Source organism: Canis aureus, chromosome 21 (genome assembly GCF_053574225.1).
Source record: "Canis aureus isolate CA01 chromosome 21, VMU_Caureus_v.1.0, whole genome shotgun sequence".
Taxonomy (NCBI): Eukaryota; Metazoa; Chordata; class Mammalia; order Carnivora; family Canidae; genus Canis; species Canis aureus.
In genome coordinates this window covers 3,157,009-3,177,059 of record NC_135631.1, presented here as the reverse complement: position 1 = coordinate 3,177,059, position 20,051 = coordinate 3,157,009, and the positions used below count along the sequence as shown (strand labels likewise).

General features: G+C 55.4%; 1 protein-coding gene across 3 annotated transcripts; it reads right to left on the bottom strand.

The window, feature by feature from the left end:
• Positions 1 to 7,849: 7,849 nt before the first annotated feature.
• Positions 7,850 to 19,581, bottom strand: RPS6KA4 (ribosomal protein S6 kinase A4). 3 transcript variants are annotated; one of them, XM_077862227.1, is made up of 17 exons: positions 19,422 to 19,581; positions 19,249 to 19,320; positions 18,332 to 18,550; positions 18,124 to 18,239; positions 17,453 to 17,560; positions 17,145 to 17,294; positions 16,953 to 17,056; positions 16,702 to 16,852; positions 13,655 to 13,819; positions 11,391 to 11,522; positions 11,078 to 11,211; positions 10,902 to 10,995; positions 10,174 to 10,347; positions 9,894 to 10,088; positions 9,386 to 9,545; positions 9,012 to 9,175; positions 7,850 to 8,733 (listed from the first exon to the last, which is right to left on the bottom strand). In XM_077862227.1, the coding sequence occupies exons 1-17, from the start codon at positions 19,474 to 19,476 to the stop codon at positions 8,539 to 8,541; spliced, it is 2,388 nt and encodes a 795-aa protein (XP_077718353.1). In that variant the 5' UTR covers positions 19,477 to 19,581; the 3' UTR covers positions 7,850 to 8,538. The 3 variants fall into 3 exon arrangements, with proteins under 3 accessions (XP_077718353.1, XP_077718354.1, XP_077718355.1); XM_077862228.1 differs by having other exon boundaries at positions 16,702 to 16,797; positions 17,145 to 17,289; XM_077862229.1 differs by having other exon boundaries at positions 17,145 to 17,225.
• Between the last annotated feature and the right edge of the window lie 470 nt (positions 19,582 to 20,051).

The window sequence follows — 20,051 nt, the reverse complement described above, 5'->3', positions numbered from 1 at the left end:
GGTCTGGTGACAACAGTGCTTCACATAGGGCCCCACGCGTGAGACTGGAGAAATTGGTTCAACATCATTATTGTTCTTGTTGCTGTTGAAGGAAATCTCCAGAAAGTCTTTCCTCTCTTCATAGGCAACTAAAGACACCTGCTCTGGATCTGGATCTGGCTCCCTCACACGAGAGCTCTCCGCTGTGAGCCTGCAAGCCTCAGCCAGGGGAGAAGCAGACAAGGGAGGCCCCACAAAGAGCTCGGAGCTGCAGTCGGCCTGGTGCTGTGACCACCTCAGGGGAGGGATGTGCCCGCCCAGCCTGACCTCAGTGCCCACCTGGGTGCCCCAGGCTCAGAGGCAGCTTCTCTCACTCCTGTGTCCAGCATCTTCCCAGCAGTCGACCTTGTGACAGATCTGAAGAGACATCTGTTGGCAAGCGGGCCCTGACAGGCACCTGTGGGCCCCCACCGGGCAGGAAAGGAATGGACACAGCATCTGGGTGTGGGGGAGGGAGCACAGCAAACACCCCCTACTCCAAAGACTACCCTTCTTCCAGTAAAGTGGCAATGGCCTGAATTTCTGGCAGAAAATGCTGGTTTCTGAAATCTCCTGCTGTAAAATTGGACCTGTGTCCCTGTGGAAAATCCCATGTTACAGAAAGCGTGGCCCAGTGAGGAGGAAGACTCCGCTGGGAACACCAGGAGACCTGGCCCTGCCTTTCTGTCTGCAGCCCTGTGACTGGGTAAGTCCCTTCCCTGCTGTGTGCATCAGCCTCCCCATCAGGAAAGTTCAGGAAGTTGATGAGATCCGTGGCCCTAAACGCTGAACATGCATCAGGGAAGTTTGCCACAAAGGCAGATTCTGAATTCTACCCAGAAATTCGGATTCAGCTGGATACAGAGGGCTCAGGAAGCCACCCATGCCTCATCCCTGAGGACACAGGACCCTTAGCCACCACATGGCCAGGAGTTTCAGGTGTCCCACGGTCTTACTCAAGCATCACTGACTTCCTGGACCCCAGGAAGGGTCAAAGGGAAGGGTCCAAGAGGGGAGCAGGCAAGAGGCAGAGGGCCCCAGAGGCCCCGGCCTGGTGGCTGCTGGGTGCACACCTCCCGCAGCAAACCCACACCGACCAGCAGGCCACCCACCCATCTTCCCCCTCACTGGCAGGGCAGCTGCCAAATGCAGGGCTGCTGGGAGGTGTGCCTAATGGAAGTCAGTCTCCTTGCTTCTCTTGCTGGGAAGTTCTTTTGCCTCTGAGGTTTTCAGAAATCTGAAAGGAGTGGCTGTCTGGACTCCACACACCCTGCAAGCAGGGAAGCGTGAAGATGTGGTGCAAGACCAGTGCTCCGGGGCAAGCACACGTTGTCATGTGTGAGCCAGCGGGGTCACCCGTTTCGATGGCTTGGACCTCCTGCCTCACTCCCAGGGACCCTTCCACCCTCTGTCACCTCTTCTTCAACTGCCACTCTGCTGTGTCACCAGCGTTTAGTGACACCTGGCACATGTTCCAAGGGCTCTGCATGTTTTACTCTGTCTGTCCCTCCCAACAACCCCGTGAGGTAGGGAGTATAGTTCTCCCCATTTTGCGGATGAGGCTACTGAGGCACAGAGAAGCTCAGTAATTTGCTGTCAGTGACCCAGCTAAGACTTGGTGGAGAGGGCTTTGTTCTCCAGCAGGGAGGCTCCCAGGGGCTGAGCTCAGAGCCCCGCTCCACCTTCCAGCTCACTGCAGCCTGCCTGGTCCCACCCAGTCCCAGAGTCCATCCTGCCTGGTCCCATCTGAATCCCACAAATCCCCACGGGGAGGAAGGCGCAGCCAGGAGGAACAAGCAAAGAATAAAGTACTTGCTGCAGAGCTTTTACCCGGGGCTCTGTGCCTCCCTCAGAGTGTCCAGTGAGAGCGCCCACATGAGCACACGCACACACACATCCATAGATGCATGCTCTCACTCACATGTACTCACACTCACAACACGCATACTTTGCTCGCACACACAAACTCACACACCTGCACACTCACACATTCATGACACACAATACATACACACTCAAATGTCTCTGCTGACACACTTACACACATCCACAAGCTTGGGGCATACACATCCTCACACTCACACTTACACACTCATACACTCTCACACATCCTCACACTTGTACCCTCACACTCTCGTGTGCTCTCACACACTCACACTCTCCTGTACTCACACACATGCCCACATGCTCACACATTCGTGTACTCACACGCATGAGGGTGTATTCCCACCTCCACCCACTCCCAGCTGGTCGGTTTGTTCTCAAGCTGCTGACACCACATCGAGTGAGGAAATTGGATAGATGACTCCCACCTCAGTGGGGGAAGCAGCAGGGGAGGGGTGGCCATCTGGGCCTCACACCACCTGGAGGTGACAATATCGTCAGCTTAGGCACAGCCAGAGGGGGTCCCTGCAGGCTGCCAGGCAGGGAGTTATGAATCGCTCAAGGATGAGCAGAACATTCCTGATGTCTTGCCTGGACATGAGTCCCTGTCGATAGCATGCCTGAACCGATTCTGATTTTCCCTGGGTTCTCTCTCTCTCTCTCTCTCTCTCTTTTTCAATTTAAGTTTCATCTGTGAAAAGCTCAGGGTGTGCCGAGCACCTTGTCACTGCCCTACTGGACACCCTCCAGTTGTCCCAGGTGGGTACTGCTCTATCCCCACTTCACTCGAGAAGCAAAGCAGACCTGGGCCCCAGTGGATTGTCACAACCACAAGGCCACTTGGTTCTCAGGTGTTCCCACCAGCACTTCACCTGCCCTCACTGCATGCCACCTCCCTGGGACTCCATGGGGCCCACCCTCCACATTCTCCACACAGACTGGCATGGAAGAGAGAGAGGAAGGGGCTTCCCATCACCCTGCTCATGGGCCACATGCCCCTCACCATCACAGCCCAGCCAGACTCCAGGCAGGGGAAGGAGGAGCCCCCTTGGCAACCTCCAGGACCTCTGCCAGCATAAATGTGGACAGCCGGGCGAGGCACACAGGGCTACTGAGATGCATCGTTTCATTTTCAAGGAGACAGCGTATCTTTGGATCTTGCCCATGCTGCAAGTCATATAAAATAAGAGGATCTTTCTGAAGGGCAATATGATCATATATACTGAAAGCCTTCAAAATGTGCATGCATGAGCACATCCTCTAACACATTAATTCACCTCTAGGAAACGTATCCTAAGGAAATATTTGGACAGGTGAGCTAGAATGTAGGCACAAGGATGTTCATTGCAGCACTGTTTAAAATAGTAAGAAATTGAAAACGGCCCAAGTAGCCAACAATAGAGAACAATCTAAATAAATCATAATATACCCCCAAATTGTTTTTAAGATTTCATTTTTAAGTAATCTCCAGACCCAAGGTGGAGCTTGAACTCACAACCCATAGATCAAGAGTCACATGCTTCACCAACTGAACTAGCCAAGCACCTCCCCCTCCAATTTTTTAATGTAATTATTGGCATAGGTAGTAAAATCTATTTAAAACAGGTTATAATAACTTATTTACATTTTGATGCTATATCCATTGAAAATCTCTATCAATAAAGAAAAATGTAGGGGCGGCTGGCCAGCTCAGTCTGTGGAGCCTGCAACCCTTGATCTCGATGTCATGGGTTCGAGCCCCATGTTGGGTGTGGAGATTACTTAAAAATAAAATCTTTAAAAAATAAAAATAGGGGATCCCTGGGTGGCTCAGCGATTTAGCGCCTGCCTTTGGCCCAGGGCGCGATCCTGGAGTCCCGGGATCGAGTCCCACGTCGGGCTCCCAGCATGGAGCCTGCTTCTCCCTCTGCCTGTGTCTCTGCCTCTCTCTCTCTCTCTCTCTATCATAAATAAATAAATCTTTTAAAAAATAAAAATAAATAAAAATAAAAAATATAAAGAAAAATCTGTGTGTGAATGAATCAAAATGTTAACTAACAAGATTATCTATGAGTACTGCCACCAATAGTCTTTCATTTTTGCCTTCTTGTATTTCCTGATTTTTTTCTAAAATTAACATTCAATGAAGGTGAACTTTCCTTGATCATGTGTATATATATATTAGTTTGACTAATTAATTAGTTTGACTAATTTAGTTTGACTAAATATGAAATATGCCCACAGAAGACTACATAAGAACTGGAAGGGGGGCAGCCCAGGTGGCTCAGCGGTTTGGCGCCGCCTTCGGCCTGGGGCCTGATCCTGGAAACCTGGGATCGGTCCCGCATCGGGCTCCCTGCGTGGAGCCTGCTTCTCCCTCTGCCTGTATCTCTGCCTCTCTCTCTGTATCTCTCATGAATAAATGAATAAGATCTTTAAATAAATACATACAATCTTTAAATTAAAAAAAAAAAGAGTGGCATAGATCCAATGTAGAAGGATGAGCCCCCTCTGTTCTCCTGATTCCATATCCTCATAAGGCTGACCTGGTCAGAGGCCAAAGCAGACTCCCAGACAGCAGATTCTGATCACTTGCCTCTGGCCTGTGGCCACCCGCTCCCTTCCCATTCTGCTGGTTCACACCTGCCCAACCTACCACCCAAGTCACAGCTGTCTCCCTCGATGAGTGGTCAGGCATCCCAACCACACAAGGTAGAGACAGGATTCAGATCAAGACTGGCTCACTCGTCTGAGCCCCAACCCTCTCCACCCCCAACCGGCCTCCCCTCTAAGCCCATCCTCTGAGCTTCAATTCCTTCACCCACAAAATGAGGCCAAGAAGGTCTCTTTCTTAGGGTGAGTCACCATAGGATAAAAGGGTAAGGAGACTGGAGAGACTTTTAGCCAGCAAATTAGCAAAGGTTTTTAAATGATAATGTTCAGGGAGTGTAATGAAAGGGGACATTTTCATGTCCTAATTCCAAGACTATATGCCAGTACAATACTTATGAAGGGTTATTTGAAAGTATATTTCAAAATGTATATCAAAGTCTGCCCGCAAACCTATTGAGACAGGACTCAGATGAGTGGTCGCCCAGGGCTGGAGACTTGAGGGGCAATGGGGCATGACTGCCAATGGGTAGAGTTTCCTAGGGAGGTGAGAAGTGTTCTAAAATTAGCGGTCATGGCTGCGCGACTCTGAATATACTAAAAAAATCACTGAATTGTGTACTCTGAAATGGGGGAATAATACATTATATGAATTATATCTCAAGAAAACTATTTTTAAATGCCCAGATTTGTGTACAAATGTGTTTGTTTGTTTCAGCATCATTTATAAGAAAAACAAAGTTTTCAACAAATTGCAACATCCAGCATTGAGGTAAAATTAAAGCCCTTCTTTACAGTGGAACTCCTGGGCTTGAAGGAATTCTGGAATCGGACCATCGGGATCAAATGCACTTCTAGCTGAGTGACCTTGAGCAGGTGCTGACCATCACTGAGGTTCATCTTTCTCATCCCTGAAACTAAATTGATGCTTTTCTCATAAACTAGTTGTGAGGAGTCAGGGAGATAACCCACGTACAGTGCTCAGGACCTGTCCCAGTGCATCGGAAGGCCTCAGTCAATCTCAGTAAATACTTCACGACTGAATGACCACAATGTCACATCTGTTCATTTGCAAGTTCATCTTTTTATTTTTTTTAAGATTTTATTTATTTATTCATGAGAAACACACACAGAGAGAGAGGCAGAGACACAGGCAGAGGGAGAAGCAGGCTCCCTGCCAGGAGCCCAATGCAGACTCAATCCCAGGATCCTGGGATCATAACCCAAGCCAAAGGCAGACACCCAACCACTGAGCTAACCAGGTGCCCTTGCAAGTTCATCTTAACAGTTGTGTGACCCCCTTTTTAAAAAAATAGGGGGATCCCTGGGTGGCTCGGCGGTTTAGTGCCTGCCTTCCACCCAGGGTGTGATCCTGGAGACCCAGGATCGAAGCCCACGTCGGGCTCCCTGCATGGAGCCTGCTTCTCCCTCTCCCTCTCCCTCTCTCTCTCTCTCCGTGTCTCTCATGAATAAATTAAATCTTAAAAAAAAAAAAAATAAGGAAGCCTGGGGCTGTTGTGTGAGCTGTTCATGCCGCAGTCAGTAACAGAGGACTCATAATTCCAGATGCTTTCCCCATCTCCTCTTCTCCTGGGGACCTTCTCCTAGGCATTTCTCTCCTCAGACCCTCAGGATGGGACACAGTTGGATGTCCCACCCAACGGCCAACACCACCCAACAGCCCTTAATCCACACCCATGGCACCCCACCTGCCCCTGGGGGCCTGCCCGCCTTTGCCCTGACCTCAGTATCTCTAGGGTCATGTTTGCCAAGGGGCAAACCTTCCCCTCAGAATGGGATGGGAAGGCCCACCAGGAGATGACCCTACAGGATAATATGGGAAGAGAAGGCCCAGAGACACCTAGAGTGGTAATGTCTAGGCAACCCTGGAGTAGACTTCTCTGCACTATTCAAATAGCTCAATGCCAGGGTGGCTGAGCAGTTGAGTGTCTGCCTTTGGCTCAGGGCATGATCCCGGAGTCCCAGGATCGAGTCCTGCATCGGGCTCCCTGCATGGAGCCTGCTTTTCCCTCTGCCTATGTCTCTCTCTCTCTCTCTCTCTGTGTCTCTCATGAATAAATAAAATCTTAAAAAAAAAAAATAAAAAAAAAAAAAAAGCTCTGACCTGGGGTGCCCACAAAGATGCTGGGCCACAGCCACCTAGCAGGGATGACACAGCAGGGTGTCTCCCACTCCCCTGGAAAGGGTGAGATGGCTGTGAGGGCCATGAATATGGGCTGCTCCCCTCACTCATTTGTTCATGGACAGGCACCAAGCTCTATCCAACTGACCTCTCTCTAAGGGCCTACCCCTCCTCCTGCTCCTCCTCACCCAGCGAGTTGAGTTGCCGGAGGGGAATCCATGAACTGGATCTAAAGGGAGCAGCACCCTGCATCCCTGGCCACAGTGACTGGTGCATTGAGGACACACGACCTAAGTGGATCCAACATCTTGGGATTCCCCTAGGGAATGCTAAAAACAAAGACTCTTTATCACCCTATTTCAGTCTGTAGCCGCTGGAGCACCCAGCAGCCATCCTGGAACCAAAAGGAAAATCCTCCAGACTGCAACACCAAAACAGAATAAAAAGCTCAAATCGAGGGGCATCTGGGTGGCTCAGTGGTTAAGCATCTACCTTCAGCTCAGGTCGTGACCCCAGGATCCTGGGATCAAGTCCCACACCGGGCTCCCCACAGGGAGCCTGCCTTTCCCTCTGCCTGTGTCTCTGCCTCTCTTTCTCTCTGTGTCTCTCATGAATAAATAAAACCTTAAGGGTGGCCCTGGTGGCTCAGTGGTTTAGCGCCGCCTTCAGCCCAGGGTGTGATCCTGGAGACCTGGGATCGAGTCCCGCGTCGGGCTCCCTGCATGGAGCCTGCTTCTTCCTCTGCCTGTGTCTCTGCCTCTATCTCTCTCTCTGTGTCTCTCGTGAACAAATAAATAAAATCTTTAAAAAAAAAAAAAAAAAAAAAAAAAAAAAAAAACCTTAAAAAAAGAGGGTCAGACTGAGAAGCTGTGTCCTGATCATAGGTTTGTGTCCAGATCAGGCCTTGCCTGAGTCTACCCCGCACCATGTAAGAGCCTAAAAATCCCACTCAGGTAAGTCCAGGTTAGGTCTTCTATTGCTTATAACCAAGAGAATCCCAAAGGATACCTGGCAGAGTTGTCCAAGTACACAACCAAGATGGTTGGTGGGCCCTCCTGCTGCTGGGTGCTGGGGCCAAAAGTCAAGGACAAAGGGTATGGTCCTACCCAGAAGGGTCTGTCCTGTCCCTCTTCTCAGAGGCCCTAAACCCTCTTGGCTGGAAATTTGTTTTGCCCCAAGACCTCTGCACCCCCACACACACAGATGCCACACACAGCACTGGATGGACTTTTATTTTAAAGTCAAAGGCACAGCCTTTGGGCTGAGGCAGTGACCGTGGATGCCCAGCCCAGACCCTTGAGGCCCTGCCCCCAGCCAGGGGTAGCTATGCCAAGGGAGGCTGGGGGGAGGAAGGGAAGGGGCCTCCCCTTTAAAGGGTCGCCTACATCCTTCCTTAGCCCTAACAGGGAAGAAGCAGGTGACATAAAGTGAGGCAGAGATGCTTCAGGGGTCCCCCAGGGCCTCTCCTTGAACCCCCCAACACAGGTCTTTGGTGGACATAATTGCACAGACAGTCCATAAAGTGACAGCGGGAGGGGCGCCCCCTCCCAAGGGCAGGGCCTCAGGGGAGAGTAGGGGAGAGGTCCCAGTTTCTCCCAGTGGCAACTCAGTGCGAAGAAGAAATGGGAGAAGGAGCCCTTCCCCTCCCGGCTGGAGCAGCCCCTGGGGGAGTGCCTTGGGCCAGATGGAGCAGTGTCTTGGCAGAGGCCCCTCCCTCCCTGCATCTCTAACTCTATCTGGTAAGACATAAAAAATTCTCTGCTTATAAAAATACTTCTGCTCTGTCTGGGAGTGGGGTGGGGGAGGGGGAGGGAAGGGCGATCCCTGGGGATGGGGCGGAGCCGATACCGGAGGCTCCCAGGTCACAGCCCCTATGGGGGAAGGAGGGGTCACTGTGGCGGGGGCTAGGAGGGCGGCAGGGGGCCGTTCGCTCGTCTAGGGGCTCCCTTGGCGGCGGGGGCCCTGCCCTGCGCGGAGGGCGCGGGGGAGACGCGGCGGGAGGTGGCGGCGCTCCGCAGCTTCTGTTTCCGGCGCTTGGCCAGTGGCGCGTTCTCCACGCTCTTCAGGAAGAAGCCCTCGCGCTTGCCCCGGTTGAAGGCCTGGCAGAGAGGAGGAGGTGAGGGTCCCCCCACCACCGGCCGGGCCTCGACTTCCAGAAGAGGAAGAGGCTAGGCTTGGCCCCATCCCACTAGGTCAAGGCCGACGGCACGTTGGCTCCCGACCTCCCCAAGGCTCAGGGTGCCTATCCCCCCCCCCCCCCCCCCCCCCGTGGCCAGGACTCGCTTCACCTCCCCCTTCTGGGCTGGGGGCGTGGCCCCGAGGCCCCACCCCTCCAGCCCCCGCCCCACCCCTGCCTCCCGCAGGCCCCGCCCCTCACCATGAAGGTGGCGTTGAGCCCGGAGCGCACGGCCGGCCCGGAGGACTCCAGCACGTCGGGGGTCCGGAGCGGGGGCGAGGAACGCGCGCTGCCGTCCTGCAGCCACGAGCTGCCTCGCAGCCCCTCAAGTTTCAGCCTCTTGGCCGGGTCCACCGTCAGGAGCCCTGGAGGCAGGACAGGGAAGGGTTGAGAAGGGGCAGCGTGCGGAGGCTGCGCCCCGGAGAGATCGCGACCCCCACTCTCCTCCCCTATCAGTCCCGAGACCAAACATCTCACCCACTGGCGATCCGTGCCTCATCATGACCCCATGGCCGCCCCCCCCCCCAACCATGACCTGTGACACCCCTCACCCCCCCACCACCCCTGCTTCGCACCTCGGACCAGCTCCTTAGCCTCCTCAGACACGCCTTGCCAGGCTTCCCCATCAAGGGAGAAGCGGCCCTCACGGATCTTGCACATTATCTCTGCCGCCTGGCTCTGCCCGCCCTGGCCTGAGGCCCCCTGGAAGGGGACCTGCCCCGACAGCATCATGTACTGCAGAGGTAAGGAAAAGAGAGACGGGTCCAGGCTGTAGGGCCAAGCAAGAGAGTCCAAGAGCCTGACTGAGCCCACCCACAGAACCATTCACCCTCTCCACCAGGCCCATGCGTGATGTTGAACCCTGACTTCCAAGCCCTAATACTCGGGTGCCCTGACCCGGGCATCTGAGCAACTGTGCCTCTCTATTAGGACGACTTGTAAACCCAGTCTCAGAATCCTGCCACCCCCAGGAAGATGATCTCTGTCCTCTACCTCGGGGGCGTCCCTGCTGGCCAGCACCAGGAAGCCCTCTAACCCCACGCTGGAGGCACCCCGAATCCTCCAGAGGACCCCGTCTCATACCAGAATGACGCCGAGGCTCCAGAGGTCGCAGGATTCGTCGTAGCCCTGCTGCGCCAACAGCTCGGGAGCTGCGTACTGCAGCGTGAAGCAGGGCGTCTGCATGGGCCCCGCGGGGCTCTGCGGGCGCAGCCGCGCAAACCCAAAGTCGATGATCTTCACGGGGGCTCCGGGCGTGTCGTCGGCGTACAGAATGTTCTGTGAGGGCAGCGGGGCGGCAGTCAGAGACCCGCCCTCTGCGCCTCAGCCCTCCCCCGCTGCCCTGCCCAAGCCCCGCGCCCACCTCGGGCTTGAGGTCGCGATGCACCACGCCCGCCTCCTCGTGCATGAAGCTCACGGCCGACACGAGGCTGCGCAGGATCTGGCTCGCTTCGGACTCGCTGAAGTGCCGCTTCTTGCGGATGTGCTCCAGCAGCTCCCCGCCCCGCAGCAGCTCCAGCACCAGATACGTGTGCAGCTGCGGGCGGAGCGGTGGGCCTAGGTCACCACCTGGATCACGGTCCCCCGGACCTGGTGGTGACCTATGGACCCGGCCGGGCTCCACCCACTGGCCAGGTCACGCCCCGAGTCCAGTCCCTACCGCTATTCGAGCCCAGAACTCAAGACCACCCCCAAAAACCACCCGTAGGCCCAACGGCAGGTTCTACCTGCACAGCCTTCTGGGCCTCCGCCCCTCTGCTACCTTAAATCCTGGCCCCCTCCACGCCTTCCTCAAATTCTGTTACCTTGGCCATCCTCAGCTCCGCCTTCCGACTCTCCCGCTCAAATCCCACCTCCCCGCCTGCCACACCCCTAGCGCCCCTACCTACCCAGTCCTCAGGCCCCGCCCACGCTACCCTAGCCCTCTCCTCCTGCCCGCCTCCCGCCCACCACACCCCCTAGGGCTCCCGCCCCCCTCAGGCCCCGCCCACGGAGCCCTAGACCCCCCTCCGGCCCGTCTCCCCACCCGCCACACCCCCCACCCTGGCCCTCTGAGTCCCCGCGTTGTGCCCCAGCCCTAGAAAGCGTCACCTGGTCGTGATGCACGTCATGCAACTTCACCACGTTGGGGTGCGACTGGCAAAGACGTAGGGCGGCCACTTCTCGTTGCGTGTTCGCCTCCAGCCTGGGGGCGAGACAGGGGGGGTCGGCCGGGCCGCCCTCGGGCCCCTCCCCCCTTCCTCCCGGCTTTGAAAGGCCCCGCCCACCTGCGGCTGAGGATCTTGACCGCGAACTCCTGGCCGCTCTGGCGCTGGCGGCAGCGGCGACACACGGAGAAGCTGCCCTGGCCCAGCGCGGGCTCCCGCAGGTCCAGTTCGTACTGCTGGAAGAAGGGCGAGTCCTGGAGGCGAAGGGGACACATCAGGGATCCTACCTGGGAACCTTGCGGCCACGCCACGCGCCGCCTCAGAGAGGCTCCAAACCTCACGGAGGTCACACTATGGGCGCCTGGTGAAGCCAGGTCTGTAATACCCGAGCCCAGGACCGCGACAATCAACTTCCCACCCTGGCCCAACCCACCTGCATCATGGCACTCCTGGCCACCGCTGCCCGGCCTGGCCGGTCTCCAGTGCCAGACGCTTCCAGCACATCCGTCATCATCACCGCGTTGTTATGATCAAACAGGATAGAGGGCGCCACGAAGGAGTACCCCTATGGAGTGGAGGCGCAGCGTCAGGAGCTTATGGGCATAGGGACTGGAGTTGCATATGGAGCCCCTGAAGGCCCCGACCAGTCAGGAGCAGGGACCAGAGGGAAGACCCTGGACTTAGTGGGTGGCGGAGGATGTAGCTTTGGTATCCTGGTGCACACAAGTATGTGGACATTTCATTCTACCTTGTTCTGTGATCACTTGGGTTCATGCTTCCCCACCAGTCTGTGCCTCCACAGTTCTCATCACAGTAAACTGCCCCCCACCCCGAGTGCCAAGGGCATCATCTAGCACAACGTAGTGACCCAGAAAATGATGGATTCAATGCATGAAAGGGCCACAGCCTGGCATCACACACACTTAGTTTATGAGAATTCAAATCCACCCACTGAATACAAAAGGTCTTTATGCCTTCATCTCAAACCAAACATTGGTCTCCTCTGCAAGGGGGAGGGGGGGCACTGAGGAAATACAATGGGGCGATTCAAGGGATTCTAAGGGCAAGTTTAACAAGTTGTTTTCTCCTAAAAACACAGCACCCACTGCATAAGAATGAAGACTCCACGCTTGGATTCGGGTTCATTGATCCGGCCCCAGGATCCAGGGCCAGATCAATGGCACACCGCAGGCACTCAGTACATATTGTTGAATCATTAAATGAATGAATGAGGGGTGCCTGGGTGACTCAGTCAGTTGGGAGTCCAACTCTTGGTTTCAGTTCAGGTCATGATCTTGGGGTGGTGGGATTAAGGCCCGCAGCAGGCTCCACACTCAGTGGGGAGTCTGCTGGAGATTCTCTCTCCCTCTCCCTCTCCCCATGCACCCCTAGGCTCCTGCACTCTCTGTCTCTCTAAAAATAAATCTTTTTTAAAAAATAATTAAATAATTAAATAAAAAGTAAATGAATGAATGACAGTAACCACTGATTCACAAGAAAGAACTTTTTCAGAACTGCAAGACAATGGGGGTACCTGGGTGGCATAGTCAGTAAAGCATCAGACTTTTTGGTTTTGGCTCAGGCCACAATCTCAGGGTCATAGGATCAAGCACCCCATCAGTCTCTGCACTCAGCGTGGAGTCTGCTTGAGACTCTCTCCTTCTGCCTCTGCTCCTACCCCCCCCCCCCCCCGCCCACCCCGGCAAATAAACAAATCTTTAAAAAAAAAAAAAAAAAAAAAGAACTGCGAGATAATGGGTAGAGGGTTGTTCCAGCACAGCCATCACTGGGAGAGCCTCAGAGAGAATGGACCCATCTACATTTGATATTGGCCTGTTCTTATTTCATATTTATGGGCCAGATCCTACAGGCCAGATCCTATGGGCCATACTGGGCAAAGGGACAGAGAAATTAAACACAGTCCCTACTTTCTGGGAGTTTCCAGACCAGTCTCAGTAACGCAGTTAGGATACAACCAGACACAGTGCTTAGAAGGAAGTGCTATCTACAGGGGACTGGTGCACAAGGAAAGGGCAACCCAGAACCAGAGCAGTGGGAAAGAATTCACAGAGGAGCAGCGTTGCACAAAGAGGCTTGAAAGGTGAGGGGGAGCGTGCCAGGTGGGTAACTGTGGGGAAGGTACTCCAGGTGGAGGGAATTGCACGTGCAAAGGCACGGACGTGCGTTTGGGAACCTCTGAGCAGTTTGTAGGTGCTAGAGCACCAAGTGGGATAATGGTGAGCGCTGAAGCTGGGGCACTGAGCAAGGACCACATTGTGCAGAGCCTTGAATGCCAAGGAAAGGAGTCTGGCCTTGTGCAACAGGCCTAAGCTTCTAAAACTGAGTGCAGGGGGCCTGTGCTTCCACAAATGTGAAATGGTTTGTCAAAGGACATACAAAGCCACAGTATAAACATGGCATCTCTTTCTAGTTGTCCACTGAAGCAACTGAATAGTTACAACAATATCTTTATATAACAATAAAGATATATGGAGTGGAAGAGAAATTAACATGAAATTTAAAGATAAACTATGAAATTCAAAGACATAGCCTGCCATGGTAGTCTGTACACCAGACAACTCCAGGTACCCACCAGTGGACAGGGGAGATGCTGAGTCCTGCTGAGTCAGCCTGGGCCAAGGCTGGCAGCAGTATCCTGTCTCCATGGCACCTGTGGTTCTGTGAGCTCTCACTCACCTGGAAGATGCGGGGGTCCCCAGGTGGGGGGCTGCCAGGGGGTGAGTATACAGGCTCCAGCCGAGTAAATTCCTCTGCAAAGTTGCCTACATCCAGCTCCGAGCGGATCTGTGGTCGGAATGGGGCTGGAACTTTCCTGGCAGCCAGAGCGGCCCAATCCAGACCCTGGAGAGATGGAATAAGAGACTGGGAGTGAAATGTAGGAAATGAAAACCCCCATCTGCCACAGGGGGCCACATTCACTGGGCAGCTCCTCAGTGAGGCAAGGGTCTATATGGCATTTGAGTGGAAAGTTGTTTTCCGGCCTTCCCAGCTTGTTTTTCTCCCTCTGATAAGAGAATCCTTATTTCTACCACACTTTTGATAGCACTGGCATGCAAAACAAATCTCTTCCTCCAACTGGACTTAAATCTGAGAGGGCATGGGCCTGGAACCACTAGGGACCTCCTGCAAAAAAACCAAGAGACAAAGAAAGAAATTCTTAACATAAATCCAGCACCTGGATGCAGTCTTGCCTGAGGTCAGACCACTTTTCCTTGGACTTTTCACTTACGGGAGCTAAAACATGCTTTTTTATGTTTCATCAATGGTGGCAGAACCTGTTTGTGGCCTCCCCAACTTCCATACTCCCCATCTTCCTTAGTACCATAGCCCCGATATTATTACAGAAAGCAATGTATGCAACTAAAAACCATTATTTTATGAACTTCCTTGCACGTCAGTGTGACCCATGATGACCTGCAAGCAAAAATTATGAGAATCCAGAGAAAGAACCTCAAGAGGAGGGTGAACAGGGCAGCCCAGGTAGCTCAGCGGTTTAGCGCCACCTTCAGCCCAGGGCATGATCCTGGAGACCTGTTTCTCCCTCTGCCTGGGTCTCTGCCTCTCTCTGTGTCTCTCATGAATAAATAAATAAAATCTTAAAAAAAAAAAGAAAGAGGGTATCCCTGGGTGGCTCAGTGGTTTAGCACCTGCCTTCGGCCCAGGGCTTGATCCTGGAGACCTGGGATCAAATCCCACATTGGGCTCCCTGAATGGAGCCTGCTTCTCCCTCTGCCTGTGTCTCTGCCTCTCTTTCTGTCTCTGTCTCTCATGAATGAATGAATGAATGAATGAATAAATAAATAAATAAATAAATAAATCTTTAAAAAAAAAAAGAAAGGAAGAAAGAAAGAACTGCCAGAGACAGCAATTTTCTTCTCCCTCTGCCTGTGTCTCTGCCTCTCTCTCCCTCTCTCTCTCTCTCATGAATAAATAAAAATATTTAAAAAAAAAAAGAGGAGGGTGAACAGCTGGCACGTGCCCAGTTTGCCCTTCCCCTCCTTTTTGCTCCTGATTTCTGCGCAGATGACAGCCTAAATGGCAAGCACTTCAGCAGCCATTTTGGATCACAAGGCAACCCTGGGACCAGAGACTCCTGGGTGGCTCAGTGGTTGAGCATCTGCCTTCAGCTCAGGGTATGATCCCAGATCTTGGGATCAAGTCCTGCACTGGGATCCCTGCATGGAGCCTGCTTCTCGCTCTGCCTATGTCTCTGTCTCTCTCTGTGTGTCCCTCATGAATAAATTAAAAAATCTTTAAAAAAAAGAAGAAGAAGAAAGGGGCTTGTATTCATGAAAACACCACAGCAGCCCTGGCCTGCCAAGCCTACTATGTCAGAAAATACATACATACATACATACATAAAGCTCTATCTTTAAGCCACTGTTCACTCCGACCTCTATTCTTAGCAGCCAAACTTATTCCAGGGATATCACCATTCTGAGTTGGACTTCTTGTCACTTGCAGCCAAGAGGCCTGATCTGGGCTTGAAGGCCCAGGATCTGGCACCAGGACCTCTGCACTACTATCACCAAAGAGGCTGTCTTGAGAGAAGGGGGACTGCAGGGAACACTTCTTGTGAGTATCAGGCCCTGAAGACCTTAGGGCCTCTTCCGGTATTACTGTTGGTCAAGCCATTCCCAGTACCCCGGGCCTGGCATGTGCTCAGGGTGGCTCAGGGAATTCACTTCAAGAAACTGACACTGCTCGGCCACTTCCCCCACAGAAGGACAACTTCACTATGAACACTGAGATTCCTGTCCCAGAAAGCATCTCCGAAGGACCTTCCAGGCAGGCACTCAGTGAGAAGATAGAAGGAGATGGCACTCACAGCAAGGGTAACCAGGTGCCCAGCCCACGGTAAGTGCCCATAAATGAGCACTTTTGTTACGATGCCAGACAACTGGCAAATCGAATGCCCACAGGTAAATGCAACACACGAGTTAAGGACATGGGCTTCAAATCAGCCAGACCTGGGTGTGGATCTGAGCTCCATCACTTCCTGGCTGGGTGACCTTGGGCAAATTCCTTAACCTCCCTGAACTTCAGTTTCCTCATGTGGAAAGACAGCAATCATCAAAATGGTTCTAAAGGTTACATGAAATGATGCAAGCAAAGAGCCAACACACAGCAGGTGTTCACCATTACAGGATCCTGCTGGCAACAATGCTGGCCATGCACAGCACCCAAGCCAGTGAGGTCTCACTAAGAAGCAGAATTCACGCTGCACTGCACTCTAACCTGTGCGTGCTCTTCACAGGTGAAGAAAACCCCAGTGACTGACCAACTGTCCATCTGAATCACAGGCACAAAGACTGTACTGAGGACAAAGAACAAAATGCCTGGGTGGGTGCTGAGAGTGGCAAGTGTGACTTTTAGTACTGGTGTGAGCCAAGAGGGGACTGACCTGCAATGTGTCTCCAGCTCTACACTATTTCCTGTACAGTCTGGAGAGGTCATGCCCCTTCTCTGAACCTGCCCAGTGAGGGGACTGAGGAAGCCATCCTCAAGCCCCTGCCAGCCAATGAACCTGGGAAAATTCTTTCCCCCAGGATCACATCTACTAAGTTTCATGAGAGACGGAGAAAAACTGGCTATATGGTGGTTTTCCTAAAGCAGTTGAAATCAGTGGGTCTCAGACCATCCCTCCAGTGTCCCTCAACCCAGGGCAGCAGCCCACTCTGGGGGTGTGCAGAGACACGTGGGGGAAGAGTCAGGAGTCTTACCTGGAAGAAGGGGTGGTTCTTGACTTCCTGTGCCCCCTGGGGCCCTGCACCCAGTCGCTTCTTGGGGTCCTTGCAAAGTAGCCGCTGCAGCAGGTCCTGTGCCACGGGCCCGATCCGGGGGGGGAAGGGAGGGGAGCACTTCAGGATCCGTCTGGGAGGATTGGGGGGGCGTCAGGGGCAGCGAGCCCCCTCCCCAACCCTGCCCAGGCCCCTCACTCTCCCTGCCCCCATCCTTGTCCAGCCCCGCTCACCGGGAGACCTCTGCCTGCGTGTTCCTCTCGCCCTCCAGGGTGAAGGGCGAGGCCCCCGTCAGCAGCTCGAAGAGGAGGATGCCCAGACTCCACCAGTCCACAGCCTGATGGGGTAGAGCCAGGGAGTGAGGGCCCGTGGCCACACCTGCCTCACCCCACCCTCAATCCCCACCCACTCCCCTGCTAACCCACCTTGCCATGCCCCGACTTGCTGCGGATAATTTCGGGGGCCATGTACTCGATAGTGCCACAGAAGGAGAAGGTTCGTTCTTTCTGGGAGGGCAAGAGGACCCATTTGGATGGGTCCAGCAGTCCCCAAGGCTCGGAGTAGGACTCGCTGGACTCGTGAGGGTTGGAACACAGGGAATCTCCTGAAGGCAGGACCTAGACCTGTTTACCTCTGCCCCGCAAGAAATGCAGAGCCTGGCATGGAGCAGGAGGACAGGAAGGCGAAGGCTTGAATGGGGGTGCAGTAGGCAGAGAGACTGCCCTTCGCTCACCTCTTCCGTCAGGAACTCCTTGCTAAGCCCAAAGTCTGTGAGTACGATGTGGCCCTCGGAGTCAAGCAGCACATTCTCCAGCTTCAGATCTCGATAGATGATACCCAGCTGGCAAGAGCAAAAGGAGCACTGAGCCTTCCTCCCCAACGCCCCTACCTGCTATGGTGGCCAGGCACCAAGACCCCACTCAGGATAAGGGGAGCCCCCTACAGGTGGGGTCTCCAGTACAGGAGTGGGCACAGGGACCAGGATGGGAAAAAGCCATTGAAGATGTAAAAGCAAGGAAGGAGGACACCATGGGAACAGGCCCCAAGGCCCCAGAGGGAGGAAAACCTATGTGAAGAGCCCCATTTTAAGAAGGCCTTGGAGCCAAGGCATGAGGTCTCCATTTGAGGAAGTTCTGTGAGCATGGCCCCAGGAGGTAGCCCCGAGTTCCCTGTCAGAGGAAAGTCCCTTTGAGGAGGTAGCAGGGGAAGAGATCCCTCCCCAGGCAGCACTAAGGCCTTCCTTCCCGGAGGCCCCCCGGGGAAGTGGCTCCAGTCCCCACCAGGACCACCAGTCCCCCAGGAAGCCTGAGAGAGCGCAGCTCAAGGCTGCTGTGTTTGGAAGCCCCTTACAAGGCCCGGACCCAGTTCCCCTGGCAACAGCCGGGTGGCCAGGTCCTCACCCACCTTGTGCAGGTGTTCTAGGGCCAGCACAATCTCACCCCCATACACGCGCACTTCGGCCTCTTTGAAGTGCTGGCGCTGGTAGAGGTGGGTGAACATCTCGCCTCCGTTCACATAGTCTAGGGGGTGGAACAGAGGTTGGGCAGCAACCCTGATGGAGCAGCCCCACCCGCCTCCGTGGCCCCCAAGGTCGGCAGGGGCCCGCCCTTACCCAGGATGAGGTGCAGCTTGGCATCGGTCTGGAAGGCGTAATGCAGCGTAACCAGGAAGGGGGCCTGGCGCACCAGTTCTAGCACGGAGCGCTCGGTGCGCGTGTGCTCCTGCGTCTTGGCACGCTGTACCAGCGCTGCCTTGCGCAGCACCTTCATGGCATATAGCTTCCCTGCATCATGCCCGACTGCTTTTCGCACCAGGAACACCTTCCCGTAGGCTGTGGGAGCAGTGAGTGAGCGGAGGGGAGACTGTGAGCAGAAGGATGGTGCAGACTGGTGGGGGTGATGCCAACCCAGAGGGTGTGCAAATTGGGGTAAAGAGCTGGAGTGAGAGGCAAGTGTGCAAAAAGCTGACAGAACATTCTAAGGAAAAGCTGCACACAGCCCAGGAGGGCCAACAAAACCAAGGAGGAGATATGCAAACCAGGCTGGAAGGTATGCAACTCCAGGAGGCCTGCAGTGCAAGGCAGGGGCAGATCACGGGCAAACCTGGGGCAATCAGACACATGCGGGGAGGGGGGGGTGGGGGCAAAGTGGACAGGGGAAGGATGTGCAAACCCAGGCCGGGGAGTGTGCAAAGCTGCGAGTGAGCAAAGCAGGAGACCAGACTCCCATATGCACGGGGGAGGAGGTGTGCAAATCACTTGGGAGGGCTGCAAGCCCTGGAGGGTGCTGGCAAATCCCGGAGGACCTTGCAGGGAGGAGCAAAGTCAATGTGGAGCAGCGCGAGTGGGCATGTCCCCGGGAGTGGGCATGCAAACCTGGCACGGCAGGGCGGGGCAGCCAAGGCGGGCTGAGCCGGGAAAGGGTGGGGGGCATTGCCGGAGGCCTGGCCCAGGCCCAGGCGGGTGCGCCTCCGCCAGGCCCAGGGCGCCAGGCCCCGGACACCTGCCCTGTGGGGGTGCGGAGTCCTCACCTCCCGTGCCCAGCACCTTGAGCAGCTCGAAGTTCTCGACGCTCACCTTCTCCTCGTTCCCGGTCAGGTTGGCTGTGGGCACCGGGGGCGAGTGAGCCCGGCCGGCGCATGCCCCTCCCCGCCCCGCCGCGCCCGGCCCCGCGCCCGGGGCCACCCCCCGCCCGCCCCCCGACCTTCGGTGATCCGCAGCTCCACAGCGCAGCCCTCGTCCTCGTCCTCGTCCCCCATGGCGTGCGGGTCGCCGGGCCCCGCGCCGCTCTGCTCCGGGCGGCGCCGGTTACATGGCGGCTCCGGCCGGGGCGGGCGCTTCCTGGTGCCGCCTCCGGGGCCGAGGCGGGCGCGGGCGCCGGCGCCGCCCCCCGCCCCCCGCCCCCCGCTCCCCGCCCCGCGCGGCCTGAGTCAGGCGCCTGGAACGTGACGCGCGGGGCCGCGGGTGGGCGGCGAGGGCAGCGGCTCCCGGGCGCGCGGGGCTGTGCGCTCGGGGACCCCGTGCGGGGGCCGGGCCTGGGGCCCGGAGGACCTGGAGCCCCGCTGGAGGGACCGTCCCGCGCCGCGCGCCTGCCGAGCCACCAGAGCCCGGGCCCCCGAGGGGTGCTGAGGGGCACACGGGCGCTCCCAGGAGCTCCCCCTGATTCTTAGCCGGCGGCGGAAGTGAGGTATTTGGTAAAGAGCTCAACTCGCTGGTGCCTGATGACTCCAGGGGAGAGGACGTGGGGGTCCCTTGACGCCCCTGTCCAGGTGCTGCCCTAACAGCCTCGGCCCAGCACCCCTCACTCGGTGGGCCTTGCCTTGGCAGGTGAGGG

Coding starts and splice junctions, on each gene's coding strand:
- RPS6KA4 (XM_077862227.1), bottom strand. CDS start 19,476: ATGGGGGACGAGGACGAGGACGAGGGCTGCGCTGTGGAGCTGCGGATC. Junction 10,996..11,077: donor GTCAAGATCCTCAGCCGCAG/GTGGGCGGGGCC, acceptor TCTCGCCCCCAG/GCTGGAGGCGAACACGCAAC. Junction 10,089..10,173: donor ATCGCGACCTCAAGCCCGAG/GTGGGCGCGGGG, acceptor CTGCCCTCACAG/AACATTCTGTACGCCGACGA.